Source organism: Alligator mississippiensis, chromosome 2 (assembly GCF_030867095.1).
Source record: "Alligator mississippiensis isolate rAllMis1 chromosome 2, rAllMis1, whole genome shotgun sequence".
NCBI classification, from domain to species: Eukaryota; Metazoa; Chordata; order Crocodylia; family Alligatoridae; genus Alligator; species Alligator mississippiensis.
The window spans coordinates 70,548,944-70,568,208 of NC_081825.1; the positions used below are offsets into that span (position 1 = coordinate 70,548,944).

Below are 19,265 nucleotides of genomic sequence, written 5' to 3' on the forward strand. Positions count from 1 at the left end.
TAAGCAAGCTTTCGGGTTCAAAAACCCTTCGTCAGGCTAAGGAAGTTTCAGCAGTTGATGTGTGCTCTTATTCCATCCAGGAAGAGCACACATCAACTGCTGAAACTTCCTTAGCCTGACGAAGGGTTTTTGAACCCGAAAGCTTGCTTAAAAATTGTTCTCCAACTATTTAAGTTGGTCTAATAAAAGATATAAGATTCACCCAAAGAACCTTGTCTGCCTATATCCTCTCAGTGTAACACTTATTCATATAAACAACCATTTCTTCCTAGTGTTGCCCACTTCTTGGTTTATTAACACCCCAAAACCTGCTGTCTGCTACAGAAGCACAACTGGAAATATAGAAGAGATGCTATCTGTATGTACCATCTGTATGTATTAGAGATGCAACATACCAAAATAATATTGAAAAGGTAACATACTATCCTTACTGACTTCTATGATAAATACAAGCAGAGAATAAATGCAGAGAAACCTCCTATATGCAGGGATGGGGGGGGAGTGTACAGTGGTACATATGCACCCCCCCTTCTGCTGCTGCCACCAGTGTCCCTGGCTGATGAGGGAAGAGAAAGACCCTGAGCTGGTCCTGGCCTGGTCCAGCCAAAAGGATGCAGCCGTGTGTGTGTGTGGAGGGAGGGGGACCAAGCTCGGCAGAGGACAGCAGTAGCAGTGTGCAGCTTCCACCTTCCAGTGCCTGCTCCCCATCTGCCCCTCCCCACAGATGTCCCTGGGAGCAGGCACTAGAAGAAGGAACCTGCATGCTGTTGTCCCTGTCCCAGGCATAGGGGGATGCCCAGACCCACCCCTGACCCACTCCTTTCCCGCATTGCAGGGAAAGGCTGTACAGGAGCCAGGCTTGACTGGGGACAGTGCCACACATGTTCCTCCTTCTAGTGCCTGCTCCCAGCCAACAAGGAACAATAGGGAGGGTGGGAGAGGCAGACTGGGAGCAGGGGCTTGAAGGAGGAATCTGCATACTACCGCAGCTGCTTCACAGAGAAAAATAAATAAAACTGTACTTTACTTAGGTCTCAGTAATGGACTAGAAGGAGATGCCTGTATATATATAACCATGCTATAATCAAACATCTGATACCTTAGCTGTTTCAGGAATTCAATGTCAGCATTGCTGTTGATAAGTTTGATGAATTCCTCATAGGAAGGAGCATATGTATAGTCTTTCTTGTGATGCTCATTCACCTGTTCTCTGTACTCCATCTGGCTGAGCAGCATTTGGTTGATGTAGTCTGGATCACTCAGCAATTCTACCACAGGCTTCAGTACTGGGAAAGGAAAGATTTGAAAACAAAAAAACAATCTTTATGCAACAGAGTGAATTGTCATCTGTAAACTCAAAACACAAAGCAGTGCCACATTTTTATAAATATTAAAACCATGCAGATCAATACAATTCCAGGTAATTATACTCCCAAATTACACAGACTAAAATTTACCTTTGTCATACACTTGATATGTTCATTATTGTTAATGTAAACTGTCACCAAGATTCCCATTTTTTTCCACAGGCTCATACAAATTAAAAGACGATGAACCCAAACTGCATCCTTTCACAAGTTTGTTTCTGAGTTATTTCTCTCAGACTCTGTTATACTATGGGGTCTTGGAAAATGAAGAACTGCTAATTAAAGACATTCTGTAATACATAAGGATTATTTAAGTCTAATCTCAAAATGTTGTCCCCAGTTCCAAATTAAAGTATACAGTGATTAGTGGTTTCATCATGAAACACTACTTCTAATTAGATAAGATGAACAAGCAAAGTAGGAAACCTGCAATAAAACAAATTCAAAAGAATAAATCACAACCTACTACTTAATATTTGACTTCTTACCATCATTCAATCACATCCACATCTTTTGATCAGTATTTGGCATGTCTGTACAACACATAATACCAGGGCAAGCCAAGTCACTTGATTATAAAATGCTAAAGACTCAATTTCACTTATGCTATAATGAAAGGATGGAAAGGCAAACCAGATGCCATCTGCTAAGAAGCTCTCCTGCAACAGAGCTAGACTGCTTATGCTCATGCTTAATTCTGGGCAGGTGACTGGTCCCATTAATTTTATGTGCTCAGAGTTAAATGAAGTAGTTTTCGTTAAGCACAGAGAGTGCTCACTGCCTTACAGAATCACGTCCTTAATTTTCTAATGATATGAACGGAAGTTTCCCAAACATGTTCATGAAACACTAAGTCCTTAAACCAATGTAATGTTAAACCCTTTTAAAGGGAGAGGGGAACTAGCCCCTGGGGAGCACACTCATCAGCTGAATGAAGGATTAAAGTTAAAGGACTTTCACTCCACTTATGCTGCTTTAAAAAAAACAAACAATTGATATTTATATTGGAACACCTTCTACTGATAATAATGTAATTCCAAAAATATACCATATTTTCTTACATATCATATAAGATATATATATATAATAAGATGCACATCCTTGTTTTTGGAAGGCAGAACATAGAAAAACAGATTTTTCCAGACTCGTGGACTAGAGCTGGCTTTTTCATGAAGACGCTCTGCTCCAAGGTAGCCGCCAGCCTGAAGCACAGTGTCTTCCTGCTTCACACTCCTGCATGCTTCTATTCTGGCAAGAAAAAGCCAGCCTTCCTACTTGAGACATGCACCGCAATTTTAGAGGCCAATTTGGGAGGTGAGGTGGGGTGGGGGTGGCGGCAAAGGGGGGAGGGAAGAAGATCCACGTGGTATGCAAGCAAATATGGTAACGATTACATCTATCCACACCCTATCTATACCAGTCTCTGTGCAAGCAGGCTGTGATAGAAATTTAAAATTTAGAGCTTAAAGTATAATGCAGATATATTAAAGGGTTTGAAAATTATTAGTATTGTATATATGCAAGTCTTTAATCATCTCTGATCCATAATCTACCTTTTGTTGCAAGTATTTCTGCAAGGACTATGCGCAAGCTGAGAGACTGGGCATCCTTTGAGGGTAGGAGACAACACACCAGAATTTGAGAACATTTTTGCAGGAATCTTACTTCTTCATCAGAGTTCCTCAGGCATGGGTGCAATAAAAAAGGTCTTGGCTGCTCTTCCTGCCTAGAAACAAAAGGAGAAAAAAGAAAGAAAAAAAAAAACAGCAGTATTTTAGTTCTCTTCATAGTACTGGTTTTAGTTATCATTATTAAAAGAGCAAATATATGAGAAATCCATCATCAGATACAGTCTTCAAAGAAAAAAAATTAAATAGAAACTAAATATTTTTTTTTAATTATGTGAAGTCAAGAAGACATTTTCCCCATTTCAATCCACTATCCTATCTTCTCTCTATACCTACAAAGCTAGAAATATTATTTTTAAATCCATATCCATATAGAATAAGCTGTCAAATATCAGAGCAAGCCCTCAAGGGTAAAGATCAAATATAGGAATCCCTGACATAACTCTTACTTTGACACACAATGAAACTTAATTTATTCAAACAAATGACAAGACATGAATAGGTAAATATGAATCCATTTTTATCCCTCTCATAAAAACAAAGAACAAAAGGTAGGTTGAAAACAGACAAAAAGATTTGTATGTAGTACATAGCTATTTGGTGTCCTCAGATATCATTAAACCAGAAATAAAAGTCAAAGGCCCACCAGGCTAGGGTGGTTAAGTCATGCCAGTTTCTGTGACCAAAGTGAGGTTGCCTAGCATTGCATCCAGTCACCTTTGATCTTCAGCTTGAATAACCAGGTACCTTTTTACAGCTCAATCAGCTGGGGGCAGTCTTCAGCACAAGTCCAGAGTAAGATTCTATTAATCACTCTGGCAATGGTGGTTCCCCACTGAAACCAAAGTACAGTAAACATATACAAACTAATTAAACATTATATAAGCAATGAAGTGTAAATCCTTATGCAACCAACACTAATGAGAGCTGGCAAGACTTTTTCCCTATGGACATGTTACTCCATAACTGTCCACCACAGGACTTCTTAGACCTTCCTGCAAAGCATCTGATTTTAGCTTCTTTTAGGGACACAAGAGTAGATTAGACCACGGCTTTGATGAAGAACGGCATTACCTATGTTCCTAAATAAAAACATTATTTCCCAATCCTCTCCCCATCACACATAGGGGTCTCCTGGACAGAAAGAATAGACTAAATGCTCTGTTTGTTGGGGAACAATCTTCTGTAGATTAAAACTTGCGTCTAAGTAATAGCTACACAAACAACACTAAAAGATCATTACTGCAGAGAATAGTAATTACTGAATCTCAACTGCAGAATGCACTGTTTTAGGTTGATACAATAATTAAGAAATTCAGTAATCAATTGTCTGTTGAAAATAATTTATGATGAGGTGATGAACCCTTCTGACCTTGCTGCACTTCTCTCTAGTCATGGATAATTAGATGTTACGTACCTTAGAACAGTAAGAAGCATGACATAGATACTCCTGCAGTTGAGTAAAAAACCTGATTCTTCAAATCAACCAATTATTGTGAGCTAAAGAAAGATGGAACTTTGTATAGTGCTTTTGTTCCTAGGTAACTGCCCATGTATATAGTAAATTAATATTTACATGCAACAGCTTGCTCTTTTTTCACTACAGTCCTTCATTTATCTGCCTTCATTCATAGCAGAGCTAAAGTGTATGCACAGACAGTTACCACAGAGTAGCTGATGAACAAAAAAGCCCCACCCATACATTCGGTAACTTGCTTATGCTCTAACTTAAAGAAACCCCAGTAGGGGTCAAGATTTCAATCAAATCACACGTACATCCGTTGGGGAAAGGGTACCCATTCAGAGCCTACTGCTATTATGGCTGTGAGGACAGGCACCCTGAAGGAACAAAACAGAAAAGAAAGCCTATCCCATATGCCTGGATGATCAGGGCTTTAAGCATTTACCCTTTGATCTAATCTACATCAGGTTACATCTACAGATCCTAGCCAACCCATCAATGGTTTCTGTCAAACTAAATGTAATTTATGGAGATAGCAAAATGATAACTGGAAGAGAGAAGCCCTTTTGGCTAACATAAACCACATCTCCACTGGAAAGCTCTGACAAAATAGCAAAAGCATCAGTGGTTCTGTCTTTCAGACAAATCTTTTGTTGCCATGGTTAGGAGCGACTGTCAGAAATCGCCAAGGAAGCCAGCCATAGCTGGAAAAGAGGTTTTACAGAGGAAATGTATAAGTGAGACACCAAGGAAATTGTGTCAAAGTGTGGGGAAGGGAACACGCAAAGAAAAAAAATGGGGGAAGAATGAGAGAATTGCAAAAAATATATATCCTTGCAAGTGTTGTTTTCTATGCATTCCCATAGGACAGTTCCATGGTAGACATTCTCCCCATTCCACTTTCTCACTGGGAACTAAGCTGTTCCACTGCAAGTAGTAGCATGGGGTGCATGTGATGGGATAGAGGCAGTGTAGTGGGTGAGCAGCTATCTGAAACTATCCAAGTAGTCTGTGAGCTTGCAGATTCCCTAAGAGCCAGCCACTCTAGTCAGAATATAGAGAGCCAGACACCACTTTCTGATGCTTTGCTTTGTGACTACAGAGTCAGGCCCAGAAGCTGCTTACTGCCAGGCTGGTGGGGACACAGAGCCCAGGTCGGGACAGAGATCAGAGCCCACTCCAGCAGCAGGTACCTCCTGGAGGCAGCAATGCCCCAGCCCCTGCTCCAATTTCAGATCCAGAGCCAGAAGCTGCCTGCTGGCAGGGCAAAGGGCATTGTCCCAGTCGGGGTCTGCAATCAGAGCCCACCCCAGCAACCGGCAGCTCCCAGAAACAGGAATCAATGTCCCAGCCCTCACTCCGATAGCAGTCAGGGCCAGGAGCTGCCTGCTGCCAGGGCAGGGGGACTGTCCCAGCCTGGAGCCGGCCCCAGAAGCAGAGAACTGCCAGAGGGCAGAAAGCAATGTCCCAGCCCCGTTCTAATCACATATCTGGGGTCAGGAATTTCCTGCACGAAAAGGAGTTCCCTGCCCAGCCCAGAACTGGTTGGGATCTGCACCACAACAGGACAGTTCCTGGCCAGCCCCGGGATGTGTAGGGAAGGAGCTAGCTGGGCACTCTCCCATTTCAGGGCAGGTCTGTCAGCTCCAGGCTGCATGTGCAGACTTCCCCACTTAGCCCAGGGCTGGCCAGGAACTGTCCTGTTCTGGGGCAGATTCTGGCCAGCCGGGGTGGTGCAGGGAAACCCTACTGGGCACAGGGCTTGTCCCCATGTGCATGGGGTGGGAGAGCTCTACAGCAGCAGTAGTCCCAGCCTGTGCACAACAGGAACTCTCCCAATGTGTACAGGCTCAGCCAGGAGACAGCTGTTGCTGCAGCCAGCAGAGCTCTCCTGACCCTGTGCTCCCTGCCATCCCTGCAGGAGGCCAGACCAGGGTGGGAGGAAATCTGCTCCCAAGAGGGAACACATGTAGACATGCTCACTGGTAGGCTTACTACACGGTATTTTTACTGCACAGTAAGCCTACTTCAAATTAAGAGCATGTGTAGATGCGCCCTCTGTTCCCCAGTCTCTTTACAGAAGTCTAAGGGGAAAAAACCTTCAGTGGATTTGAGCCTGGATAAGTTCTACACAAGCATCTGTGTACATCAGTGCCAACTTTCCCACAGAGAAAGTAGTTTTCCACGGTACTGAGCCAGACACAACAAGTGGTACTTGACAACAGAAAGGGAAAAGAAAGAAAGTATCAGCTGCAAAATAAATAAAACAGACATAGGTAGCAATTAACTGTATGCACATGCAACAACTGTATTACTATCAAAACATAGATACAAGCTATTGTGACTGAACTGTTACATCGGCATGATCCTGCAGCAATACAAGTGTAGCAAAACCACTCCAACTTTAACTTGGGATTCATCCAGAGTCAAAATTAGGGTCCAAGTTAGTGACAGTTAATCCCTATGAGCCCTGCTACATGTTTACATTAAAGCCGGATAGAAATCAGCTAGAGAGTTGTTACACATTTTTCAAGCACTAACTCTATAGCTGGTTGGTTCTTTTTATAGCTGGATAGTCATTTTTATCATGTGATAATTATTTTGTGCGTGTGGCTGGTCTAAATTTACTGTGCAATTTACCAGTTAATTGTGTAATATATGTAACGTAGCAGGGGCCTATGGGATCATGCCAATGTAAAAGTTAGGTCATAATAGCTACTGCATGCTCCTGAGCTGTGGCTTCCTTCCAATCTTCAAAGCAGCTAAAGGGTACTTTTGTCTATACCTGTTGTTTCTGGACTCCATCTTCCTCCAAACTCCTGCTGGCAGAGCAGGAATCTTTATTATCTGCTTACCAATAGAACGGCTGACAATCTCTGCCCCCTTGTCTGATACAGTGCTTCTCCAAAGTGACAAGTATATGTACCTTTTTCTTTTGAACAGCTCCAGCACATAATTTACATGATATCCACAGAATGTACTGAAGAACATCTCTTGAGGCAAGGAAATTAACTGAAGTTTTTGTTTCTTCCAGCCTCCATTCACTATCTAGTCACTAGCTTCTAGACAAATACATAGCATATCTGAGTAAGGCGTGTCTAGCAAACATCTCAAGTCATCCAAAATCAGTTAGAGCTCTTATCACTAAATGACAGTGCTTGACCCCAAAGCATCATTTGAGGGGGTTTTTTTCTCTAAAGCTCCTTTATAAAAGTTGTGAGAAAGAATATGGAGAAGGCATGAAGAAGTTCTGATTAAATGGGTTTTAAGACCAGGGGTGCACTGACAGAGATTTTTTGGACCGATACCAACGGTCAATTATTAATGAGCCATATCGGCTAATACCGATCTGATTGCCAATATGCACCCGGGCAGCGTGGGGAGCAGCTGGGTCTCCCTCCCCCACTTCAGGGGCCTCGATCTGCCCTCCCCATGCCTCTTCCCTCACAAAAAACTTACCAGCCAGACCTGGCCGCTCTCCGCGATGCTGAGCTGCGCTCCTGGCCACCCATGAGCTGCGCTACAGCTGCATACATGCACAGTGCATTTATCAGCCACACTGGCACACCAGCCAAAAAAAAAAGCTTATTGCCAACACAGTCAATTTGCCTTATATCGGTGCCGATCCGATATGGGACCAATGTATTGGTACACCTCTATTTAAGACATTACAGATAAACCAGTTAAATGGTCACATTTCTCTATTTGTAACAAATCTGGTAAAAGCTAAAGGAAGGTACTGTTCATTTTGTTGCGACAAGAAATAGGAAACTTACCTGCAACACATATACAAAGAATCAGAGTGCTATGACATATATCCAAAATCAACTTGTAAAGATATGCTACTTACCACAAACCCTTTTAAGCAACCCAGCTTGGTGCTCAAGTATTAGCTGCTCCTTCCACTCAGTTTCCACTTATATGTTCCCTAAGATCTATTGTTTTGACTGTGCAACTGGATTTTCTTTGAAATGTTTTAACCAAGGCTACACACTAGTATTCATATAGTGTTTTCACAACTCAGCTAATTACCCATAACATTCTGAGCTCACCTGTTCAATGAACTAAAATATAAATCTCAAACTGTAGCAAGTGATTCCCAAGATAGGTAGCTTCCAAGCTTCTAATTCAAAGCTTTGTTTTATCTGCTTCAAACATCACAGAGAAACAATGACAAATGGCATCTTAACTCAAGCGTGTCCTTGTCAACAATCAAGATTTCGGTGGTTCTGACATATACTGACATAACAAGATGCAGTAGACATAACTAATTTAATACAGCTAGCACATAACATCTGTACTTTACACAGCATCACAGGTTATTACTTTCCCTTCCTTTTAAGCTACAAAGCCAACATTAATCTTGCAGAAGTTTAGTTTCAGAAATTTCCACTTTAAGTCCTTCAAACAGACATGGAATTGTAAACATTATACAGACAAACTTGCAGTGTAACCATTAAGGAAAGCAAGTTACTTTCCTCTGGCTATCAAAAAAATAGTGCAAAATTAGTAAATATAACCCTGAAAAAGTTAAGAAGAGGTAAATAATTTGCAAAATATCAAAGCAAACCCTTTCACCATTGAAAGCCAAACACATACAATACAGACCTTTGTTAGCCAGGATCCTCATTCTTAGTAATCTGAGAAGGACACATACACAATGTATTATTTGGCACATATTGTCAAGTGTCACAATATTTGGTGCTTTTTTTCCCCAAAGCCCTATCTTCTGCTGTAATTTGATTATGTGAAGTATGCTTTTAACAATTTTTTTATATTCTTCTGTTCCACCCCCCCAAGCACACACACACACACACACACTCTTCCTCTGAGACACTGGGGAAATTAGAAACATGAACCCAGAAGTCTAAAACAAAAAGATATCAATACAAAGAACCCAAAATATTATTTTGGTATGGTCAAATTCAGGAATTTTTTGAATGTTTGAAGTCAGCAATACTACAGGTCATAAGTGTAAACTTAGAATTTCATCTCTCACATCTGGGCTGACCAAGAAACAGGCATGGTTCAGATAGACAAATGCAGGGTGCTGCACCTTGGGAGAAGGAATCCACAGCATACATACAGGCTGGGGAGTTCCCCTCTTGAAAGCACAGAGGCAGAAACGGATCTTGGAGTCATTATTAACTCCAAGATGAACATGAGCCGCCAATGCCAGACCACAGCCAGCAAGGCCAGCCATACCTTGTCATGCATCCAAAGGTGCATCTCAAGTCGGTCCAGAGAGGTGATACTCCCCCTCTATGCGACTTTGGTCAGGCCGCAGTTGGAGTAACGCGTCCAGTACTGGGTGCTGCACTTCAAAAGGGATGCGGCCAGCCTGGAAAGGGTTCAGAGAAGGGCCACCCACTTGGTGAGAGGGCAGCAGGACAGGCCCTATGAAGAGAGACTGAAGGACCTGAACCTGTTCAGTCTCAGCAAGAGGAGGCTGAGGAGGGACCTGGTGGCTGCCTACAAGCTCATCAGGGGAAATCAATAGCAAATAGGTAGAGCCCTTTTCTCCCCAGCACCACCTGAAGTGACAAGGAACAATGGTCATAAGCTGATGGAGAATAGGTTTAGGTTGAAGATCAGAAGGCAATATTTTACAGTTAGGGTGGCCAAAATCTGGAACCAACTTCCCAGGGAAGTGGTCCTCACCCCTACCTTGTGCAAATTCAAGAGGTGGTTGGATGATCACCTGTCTGGGGTCTTGTGAACCCAGCATTCATTCCTGCCTGTAGCAGGGGGTCAGGCTAGATGATCTGTTCAGGTCCCTCCTGACCCTAGCTACTATGAAACTATGAGATGTATGACCTTCACAGAAGGCTCTCAAGTGTCATACAAGTTCACCTGTTTGTTTGGAATATGGAAGAAGCTTTAAAAAAAAAAGTCCACAGGAAAAAAAGCACAGCCTTCTCAGAATTCTGGAAAATCGTTCCTTTTGAGCTTTGATTAGTTTGCCAATAAAGCCCCACAACGTTACAATTAGCTTTTAATTACCTTAATAATGCATTGGTGAGTTGAAGTGTGCATGAAACAAATCCTCAAAAGATTTCTACAGCACATTCTTTGCTCAACACTGTTAAAACAAAGAAGCACCAGCAAGTACCACGGGATAACATACAGCCTGCATCTCTTTACCTGCATCACCCTCAGATCTTAATACTCCTTGACATTGCAACAGAATTAAGACTGCTTGATCTTTGTGAAACTTTGAAAAAAATAAAAGTGGATATAGACTTGTATACAAGCACCACAACACAAGACAGAAAAGCAAGCTCCCTGCTCTTAAATAATTAAAAAACAAACAAACAACCATGCTGATTGAAGCAAGCCAACCCAAACATTTTTATAGCAACTATGTTGTCACTTTACATAGAAGCCATCATCTCAATACTCCAATCATTCTAAAATATGGTCATTAGAAATGTGTTTCCCAGTTATTTGTTTGTGCAGAGGTCTTGCAAGAGAAAAAATTCTATGTAGGACTTGATAACAGACTCAAAGAAGGTATGGATTAGATTACAAACTCTGCTTATACAGGTCTAAGCATGAGGCCTGATCCTGATTAATGCACTGTTTTTTTTCTAAATAACAGAACATTAGGACTTTATGAACTCTTCTTGCAAGTTTATTAAATATTCAGTGCTTGCACTAGCCCAGAAGTACTTTAATAGGCTCATATCCCATCTTGTTATCATTTCTTCATTCTCATCCTAAGTATCAACTCTCATTACAACCCTCTCAGATTCACACCAATCCTCTCACTGTTAGCTTCCAAAGGGCTGGTGTAACAAGCCTCATCGTCTTTCCCAAGTTGTGAAAGGCAAACAGAATTGTAGAATTGGGAGTTTTAGTCTAGCCTACCTTGCGGCTGGTTGTGTGTACACTGTAGGCCATCATCAATTTTAGCTCTCAGGAACTCAAATTCTCTTTGTGCCACTCTGCTCTGTCTAGCTTCATGGTAATAACATGTTTATTTCATTTGAAATGCTACCTTATGCTCTGCATTAAGTACAGAAAGTATAATGTGTATATTTATTAAATATGGTTACACACACACAAATACAGTTGATTCTACCCCAAGGGGCCAAGAAGAACACTGCCCCCAGACAGGTGAAAAACAAACTTTATATTGCTGCTGGGAGAAAAAGGAACTAGTAACCTTTGTAATGAAAACTTGTTTCGGTTCTTAGGTCGGTTGTTCCCAGAAAGAGAAAGGAAGTATATACCTTTGTTCATAAAACACACTCTTCTTTAAATTTGTTAATAACTAGAGACTGCCCTAAAACAACCTTCAACACGAGTCCCGAGTAGGGACTGAAATCAGTCCTAAGGGATCAATTTCACTAAGTGATAACTCATGCTGTCAATCAAATGTCAAAGGCCTACCTCACTGATCATCATATCAGGAGTTACGAACAATCAACTTGGCCAAACAGCAGCCCATCACACTATATATTCCTTAGAATATATATGTTAGAATTTACATTCTTAATCACAATACCCCCAACTGTAAATTAGAAGTGATGAAAGAATAAATCCCTTGTTTACTCAAAGTCTGCAACACAAACTCCCTCCTGTTATACTTTTAGCACCCTTCCTCACAGGTGTTCAAAAGGCATCATTCTTATTAGGCTGAAGAACAGGTGAGGGGTGCCAGTTGCTATACCATGGTAACTCTGGGCTTTTCGAAAGGGAAGTTAGAGTGCAGTAAACTATAGTGTGAAGTAACTGCATGCTCTTATGTACTTTCAAGGGTGAAATAAGCCCCCTCACATCCAGCCTTACTTTGCCATGTCCTTTAAAGTAAAACTTGACAATTTCATCTAAAGGTATTGTTGTTTTTTGCCTCCAGGAAAAAACAACTATTTTGCATTATGAAACAGAGTGAATTCCAGAAATTAGATAATTTTGGCCACACTAGAGAGGATGCTTCCACAATAGATGGTACTTATACCAGATTCCTTTAGGAAAGTTTCAAGCAATTTAACTACCACCCTTCTCAGCTCACAATCCATCCTAGATCATAAAATATTGCGATTAGGATTCAACATTTCTGTTTTACACACATGAGCTTAGGTAAACCATCTGGATGAGACATTAAGCAAATGAAAACAAATAAATAAAACTGAAGAAAAAAAACTGAGGTTCACCAATTACGTCACCCCTAAAATTACAGGGAATCCAGAATGTGGGATGCCTGTTTTATTCTGTAATAGACACTTTCTACTCAGTACACAAAAGAAGAAAAAATAAAAAATCATTATGGCTAATACTAATAAAAGTCTGAGGCAAGATTTTTTCCCCGACCTCAAGTGTGGAAGTCAGTTGACTAGGTGAATGTAAATAAAAATGTCTCTGGTCAAAGTATGTAATCTCATTTATGCCGAGAAATTACATTAGCAACCAAATAATTTCCCCTGTAAACATTTCTGCAGCATTACAAAGTATTTAGCTATATAGGGACAGAAAGCTTTTCAGCTTCAGTTGGACCTTTGTCACTCAGTGGACAATTTCTGAGGGAAAAAAAAAGATCTCTTGCTCTTTTTCACCGCTATAGCAGTTACTTGGCATTTCAGAAGGCTCTACACATGGCTAAAACAATTCCCCAGCCCTCAGTTCATCAAGGAGTAGCAGACTGGCCCCATGCCACATATAGCACTTGTATTGTTGGGTCCAGCCCATGGGTCACATGAAGCACACACCAGCCCTGCTCCAGGACTTGCACTGTGGCACAAGCTGAACGTGATGCTGTAGGCACTGCCCACAGCACAGGGTGCTGGAATAGGTATGCACTGCATGCTGGACCAGCTTTGCATGATGGTTCTGGCATGCACAGATGACCTGGGCCCCACCCAAAGCCAGTGTGAGAGGCTAATCCAGCAAGGAGCTGCATGCAGCACAAACCCCAACCCCTGCATCACACCCATTGTGCTGACAGTGCAAGCCCCAGAGTAGGGCCAGCACATGCTGCACACATCACCCTGACAGACCACTCTTGCACACTGGCTCTAGCATAACCCAATCTGATCCACAGACTAGCCCAAAGATCTTCACCCAGCCCACAAAGCCAGATGCATTTGATACCCCCGAGTTAAAGGCCTAGCATAAGAGAACAATGGGAGTAAGGGAGGGTTTAAATGGCTAAGAGATGACCTGGAATGAACTGGATGCTAAAATACTGAACCTCACACTGAACAGATTAGCGTATTTGGTTTTTTGGAGGCAAGAATCTCTCTCCTCTACTGGACTTCTTTGTCAGCAGATAACAAGGAAACACAGATGAGTAGATAACCTCTTCTCAAAAATGGAACACGATGCATTTAAAACTGCATTTAAAATACTTGCCATACTTGACCAATTAAACTCCTTTTGTTGTCACACTGCATAAAAATTGAGACATGAAAACTACAGCACTTGTGTGGGAATCAAAACACAAAAAAGTGTTAGCTTTATTTATGGTTTATTTAAACATTTCACTTGCTCAAATTAGTTGGTTTAAATATCATGACAAATACCCAAGCTCAAATCTAAATTTATTGTAATTTGTGAAATTTAGACAGAACCAAACTATTAGCAAAATCTCAGTTCAAATGCTAGAGCACATTTAACACAGTTGGATCCTGTATTCCATTTCCTTTTTAAAATCACAATGACATATAAGCAGAGATCTTGGTTTTTTCTGATAAAAGAATATCCTCAATTTTCAGGTTAAAAAGAGTAACCCAAAATCCACATTTTTCCATGATTAATAAATATCCCGAATTTTCAGGTTAAAAAAAAAAAAAGTAACCTAAAGTCCATGTTTTTCCATCATCAAAATGAAACACCACTATATATATATATATATAAAAAATTTACGTATTGTATTAGTGGCATTTCATTTTAATCGGAGAAAACGAGGATCCCTGCATATAAATGAATGAAAGTTTTTCACAGTGCCCCAGCTTCAGACATAGAAATGATATAATCCAGATACCCAAGGGTCTCACACTAGAACCCAATGGTGTACATTACAGCCATCACTAAAGGATTAAACAATTCAAGCTACACAAAACAAAGAAAAGCTTTTACACCAAAAAGGGGTCTCAGAATCACAATCTTAGCTGTAGCAGGAGCAAACATGTCCTGTATAAATTTTTTTCAATATCAGCATTTAAATTTGTTCTATCTGTAAATTAAGAGGTGGGATTATCACTGCACAAAGGGATGTCTAGTATGTGCAGTTCATTTTTATATTAATGTCTTCTTGCCTCCATAGGAGCTATCAAGGTGCATTTAACATTTCAACACAAAAATGAATCAGAAAAACATACAAAAGATTTTCACTATGCTCAATAAATATCATGATAATGTGTGCCGTTGCCTAATACAAAGATCTGGTTGAAATGGACCCAATTGTAAAAAAAAGTAATAAGCCTGCTAAGCAAGAATCAGTAATAAATGGCATCAAAAGAAAGGAAATTATAATTTGGAGTATTTCATCCACCTTCAAATGACCAAATGTTTTCAATTAAAGTGTGCAATGATACTTCAGGAAGACAACAAATATTTTTTCAGTGAATACCTGGCAAGCATTTTAAGTGCATCTTGTTCCATTTCTGAAAAAGAGGTTACCTACTCACCTGTGTCTCCTTGTGTTATTTGCCAACAAGGAAGTCTGGTACAGGAAAGATTCTTGCATCTAAAAAAACCAAATACGCTAATCTGTTCAGCATGAGGTTCAGTGTTGTGGCATCCAGTTCACTCCACATCATATCTTAGCCATTCAAACCCTCCCTTACTCCCATTGGTCTCTTACGCTAGGCCTGCAGTAGAGACTCGAATAGCCCTACATCTCTGTTACAGAATACTGCATTTCCTTGCATCCAGCATGCCCCTGTATATAGTATATACCTTGTTTTTGAAGGGTAGCCTAAATCAGGAGAAAAAAAAAAAAAACCCCACAAATCTTCCTTTGTGGTAACTAAGTAGCAGCAGCAGCTAGGGAAGCCAAGCATGCTCCTGAGGCTGCTGCCAGCCCTGCATGCTGAGTGGGACCTATGGACCAATGCAGTGTGCCAGTTCTGGGGCCACCCATCAGGTTTAGCCACAGACCAACCCCACACACTGGCCTAATCCAGTGCATGAGGCCATGTCATCCAGCTGGAGGGACCCCCTTAGGTCCAAAAATTCTGCAACAAGAGAATGCAGAGGTAATTAACTCTACCACCACTTCCCTGCCACCAAATTTCCAAACCTGTGGGGATCCGTTTTTCTTGCATATAATGCTCACCCCAATTTTTACCAGCTGATTTTAGAGGGAAGGGTGCAGGTAGTATGCAAGAAAATACAGTACTTGCATTGTAATTACTTCTCAACATTGTTAGAAATGTCTGGCCTCTAACACACTTAGCTATAGTCTCTAGTACAACCATGGTGCTCCCACTTGACACACTTACTTTTAAGCAGAGTGACACCTTACAGAGAAACCTAGATGTCAACTATCTTTTCCTTAAGGTCCAATTTAAAAAAGGAGGCATTGAGTCTTTATCTTTTCCTTCTGGATTGAAACCATCAATAACTCTTTTTGGTTTTACCTGTTATGTATTGCAGAAAACCCATCTGACAACTGCTAGGAAAATACCAAGTCTACCTCCTTAAGGAAAGTAACAAGCCAACCTATCATGGAAATAGGAAAGGTTGTCTCTTCCTTATAGGCACCTGAATAAAAGACTAGTAGATATCAGCACGGGCAAAACAGCTTGAAGGTACAAATTCTCATTCATGATGACAAATAAATTGAAAATTTAAAATTATAGTTTTTTAGAAACCAATTTTCTAAAGTGGACAAAAAAAAAAATGTACTTAATCTTCAAGGAAAAACCTGAATTGTGCACCTAAGCTAAAAAATTCCAGAGCCATATAACAAGCTAAAGATTGTAACCAAGTGACCATTTCCCATTACCAGTTAGCGTATAATCATGGTATTACAGAACAGAATCAGGCCTCTTTAGTCCCCAGACACCATATAGACAGCCCTATAAAAGAAGAGACTCCCTAGAATTAAGCCAGATAATGCAAAGGTGACGGGGGGGAGGGGGGGGGGGAGGGGAGAGCAGGAACTGTTCTATATTACTTTGCCAGGAGAACTTCATATCATAGCAAGAGAGATTTTTGACAGAGGAGCCATGGGACTTGAGTTGCTCATGCCAGACAGAAGAACGTAATGGTATTTACACTTTACATTTTCTGGAAAAGAAACAACCTGGCTGCATATTCCCATTTCCTGAATCCTACTATACTGCCCCCTCTACTCTTGCCACCTCATTGCACCTGTAGAGATTGCTCCCATGCATGCACGCAAGTAAAGAATGAGTAAATAAAACAGTCATGAAACCAAGCTCTGGGAAAAAAAGGAATTATCCCCCATTCACATACCCAACAGTTCACTAGGAATTTCACAAATACTAGTAAGGTCTGTGTGTGCGCACCACTTCTCTCTTCACTGTGTAGCTATCAGGAGCATACGCTCTTTACTGCATCAGTACAGTCCATCCAAAGGGAAAGAAACAAGCAGAAAGCTCTTTTCAAACAGGGGTTTGGGGAGGTTATTTTACCTGGCATTGGCTGCTTTAAGGTCACAGAAGTGCGCAAGTAAAGCTTTCACTACATCACTGCAGACAACTTTAACTACATCAATGTGACTCAGCCTATGTCGCAGCTGTTTGGCAATTTCCCAGAAGTCTTCAGAGAGCAAGTGGTACAGCTGCCCTTCATCTTTGCTGAGTTGCCCATACCAGGACAGGATGTAATCTCTATAGCTGTAGTCAAACACTAGAAAGAGAAAAAACACATGTAGCAAACAAGAAAACAAAAACACAATTAGCTCAGTGACAGCTTGCACATTTTCTCCTTGGGATTTTAAATTCTCTTTCTTCAATGAGACCAAGGTTGGCAAGGTTAAAGAAATCTGATCCTAAGAGAGATTACTAGAGGTCACCATGGAAAGCCCATAAGTGGATTTGGTCAGTCAGGTTGCTGGTTAGGTAGAAACCTTGTATAAATACCTGTATCTTAAAGAATAGGAAACTACCACATTTTCAGAATTTGCCAAGTCTGCTGCAAACTGAAGAACTTTCTCTTAAAATCTGAATCAAAACAGTCTTAGTTTCAAAGACACACTTCAAAGAACGTAAAGGCAGGACTGTCATCTCCTACATGAAGGACTGTGACCCTGAAGCACATTTAAGATTCATTGCAATCAAAGACAGGAAAGCTCTATTAAATTACAGGGACACCATAAATTTCATGATACTTCAAATTTACTTCTCATGATATATATACTTTTCATGAAATATACTTCTTATGATACTTCAAATTTATAATTCTGACCCATACTTACAAGCAATACCTAAGATTTCTAAAAATGAACGTTTTGGGAAAATTCCCTGTTTTTCACCACTTGGACTTTGTATTTTGCGATACATTTTTTGTAGGTAGTCTCACCATTAAGCTGCTGGTCATCTGTATTTTCTGTTACATGCTGCTATAGGAATCATTACTGCTCTAACAGAAGCTTAGGAAGTATGTATAGCAGTTCTGTTCACAGGTACAAGCAAAGTGTACAAACGATAGTCTGTAACAGTGAGACAGAGAACTAATAAGGAGAAAAGGGAACATGTATGAAAACCTATGCAGGTTCTTTAGCAGCTGTCATTTATTACAGCCTGACCTCAGGTTAGTGACCTAGAGAAGCACACCCACTTTGTCAGCATAATCTCATTCATTTGAAACAGTCACATGACCAAATTGCTTTCTACTATGTACTACTAACAGATGCTAGACACTCTGTAGCATTGGAATACCTCTCAGTAGTGAATTAAATAATGAGCAGTACAGTATCACAAACCTACACAGAAATCTACTGCCAGCCTAACAAAGCAGTGCTTACTTTTTACCAGACCTTTAAAAATACTTTTTTTTTTTTTAAATATTAAGCTTTTGTATTGTTGAATCTGAGTTTTTTGGCAAAGGAAAGCATCAATTTCATCAAATTTTCAACAATGAAAAGATATCAAAGCATTTTGTTTAGACACATTGTGAAGTTGAAATGAAGCTCTTCAACAAAGTTATTTCATTTTTTTTCCAAAAATGATCTCTTTTAGGATTACAGGGCATTTATACACATGCTCCGGGAGGCAGTTGGGGGGGGGGGGGGGAGGAAAGCACTTTTAATTAGCACAGCTCACTAATTAAATTGCTTGAGCATCATGCGTATCAGCATCCCCACGCTGAAAAAAAATGGTGGCGAGGCACTCTAAACTAAAGCTCATTCAACGAACTTTACCTCAAAGCGCCTTGCCGCCATTTTTCAGCACAGTGATGCTGATGCACATGATGCTGGAGGCTGCTGGAGCGTGGTAATTTCTACACTCCAGCAGACTCAATTAATCACCTGCTCCGACACACTGGATTTACAGCATGTCAGAGCAGCCTCCCTACACATGTATACTAGCCCAAAGTTTCATGAGAAGTGTCAGAATGAAAGTCACCTTTTGAAACCTGAGGAATAAGTTCAAAAATGCCAGAAGTACCTCCAGAATCAATATTCCAAATTTTGACCAGAACTAATTTAGAAATTTGTCCAAAGTGCTCATCTCTTTAGCAGCTGACTACTTTACATACATTAATGAATGTATCCCCATATTCAATGATTCAGGTTATTATTTCCATTTCATAGATTGAAATGAGGTACAAAGATTAAGTAATTTTCCCCAAGGTCAGACAGGAAGCCTATGGTAGAATTATAAAAAAAATAGG

General features: G+C 40.6%; 1 protein-coding gene across 1 annotated transcript in view; it reads right to left on the reverse strand.

The window, feature by feature from the left end:
- The window catches only part of SNX25 (sorting nexin 25), a 148,839-nt gene that overhangs the window by 96,062 nt on the left and 33,512 nt on the right, over window positions 1–19,265 (reverse strand). The window contains exons 3-5 of the mRNA XM_014594848.3: window positions 17,063–17,279; window positions 2,921–3,093; window positions 1,100–1,286 (exon numbers count right to left, since the gene is read on the reverse strand). Coding sequence (XP_014450334.2) covers window positions 1,100–1,286; window positions 2,921–3,093; window positions 17,063–17,279 — 577 coding nt within the window. The remainder of the gene's footprint in view (window positions 1–1,099; window positions 1,287–2,920; window positions 3,094–17,062; window positions 17,280–19,265) is intronic.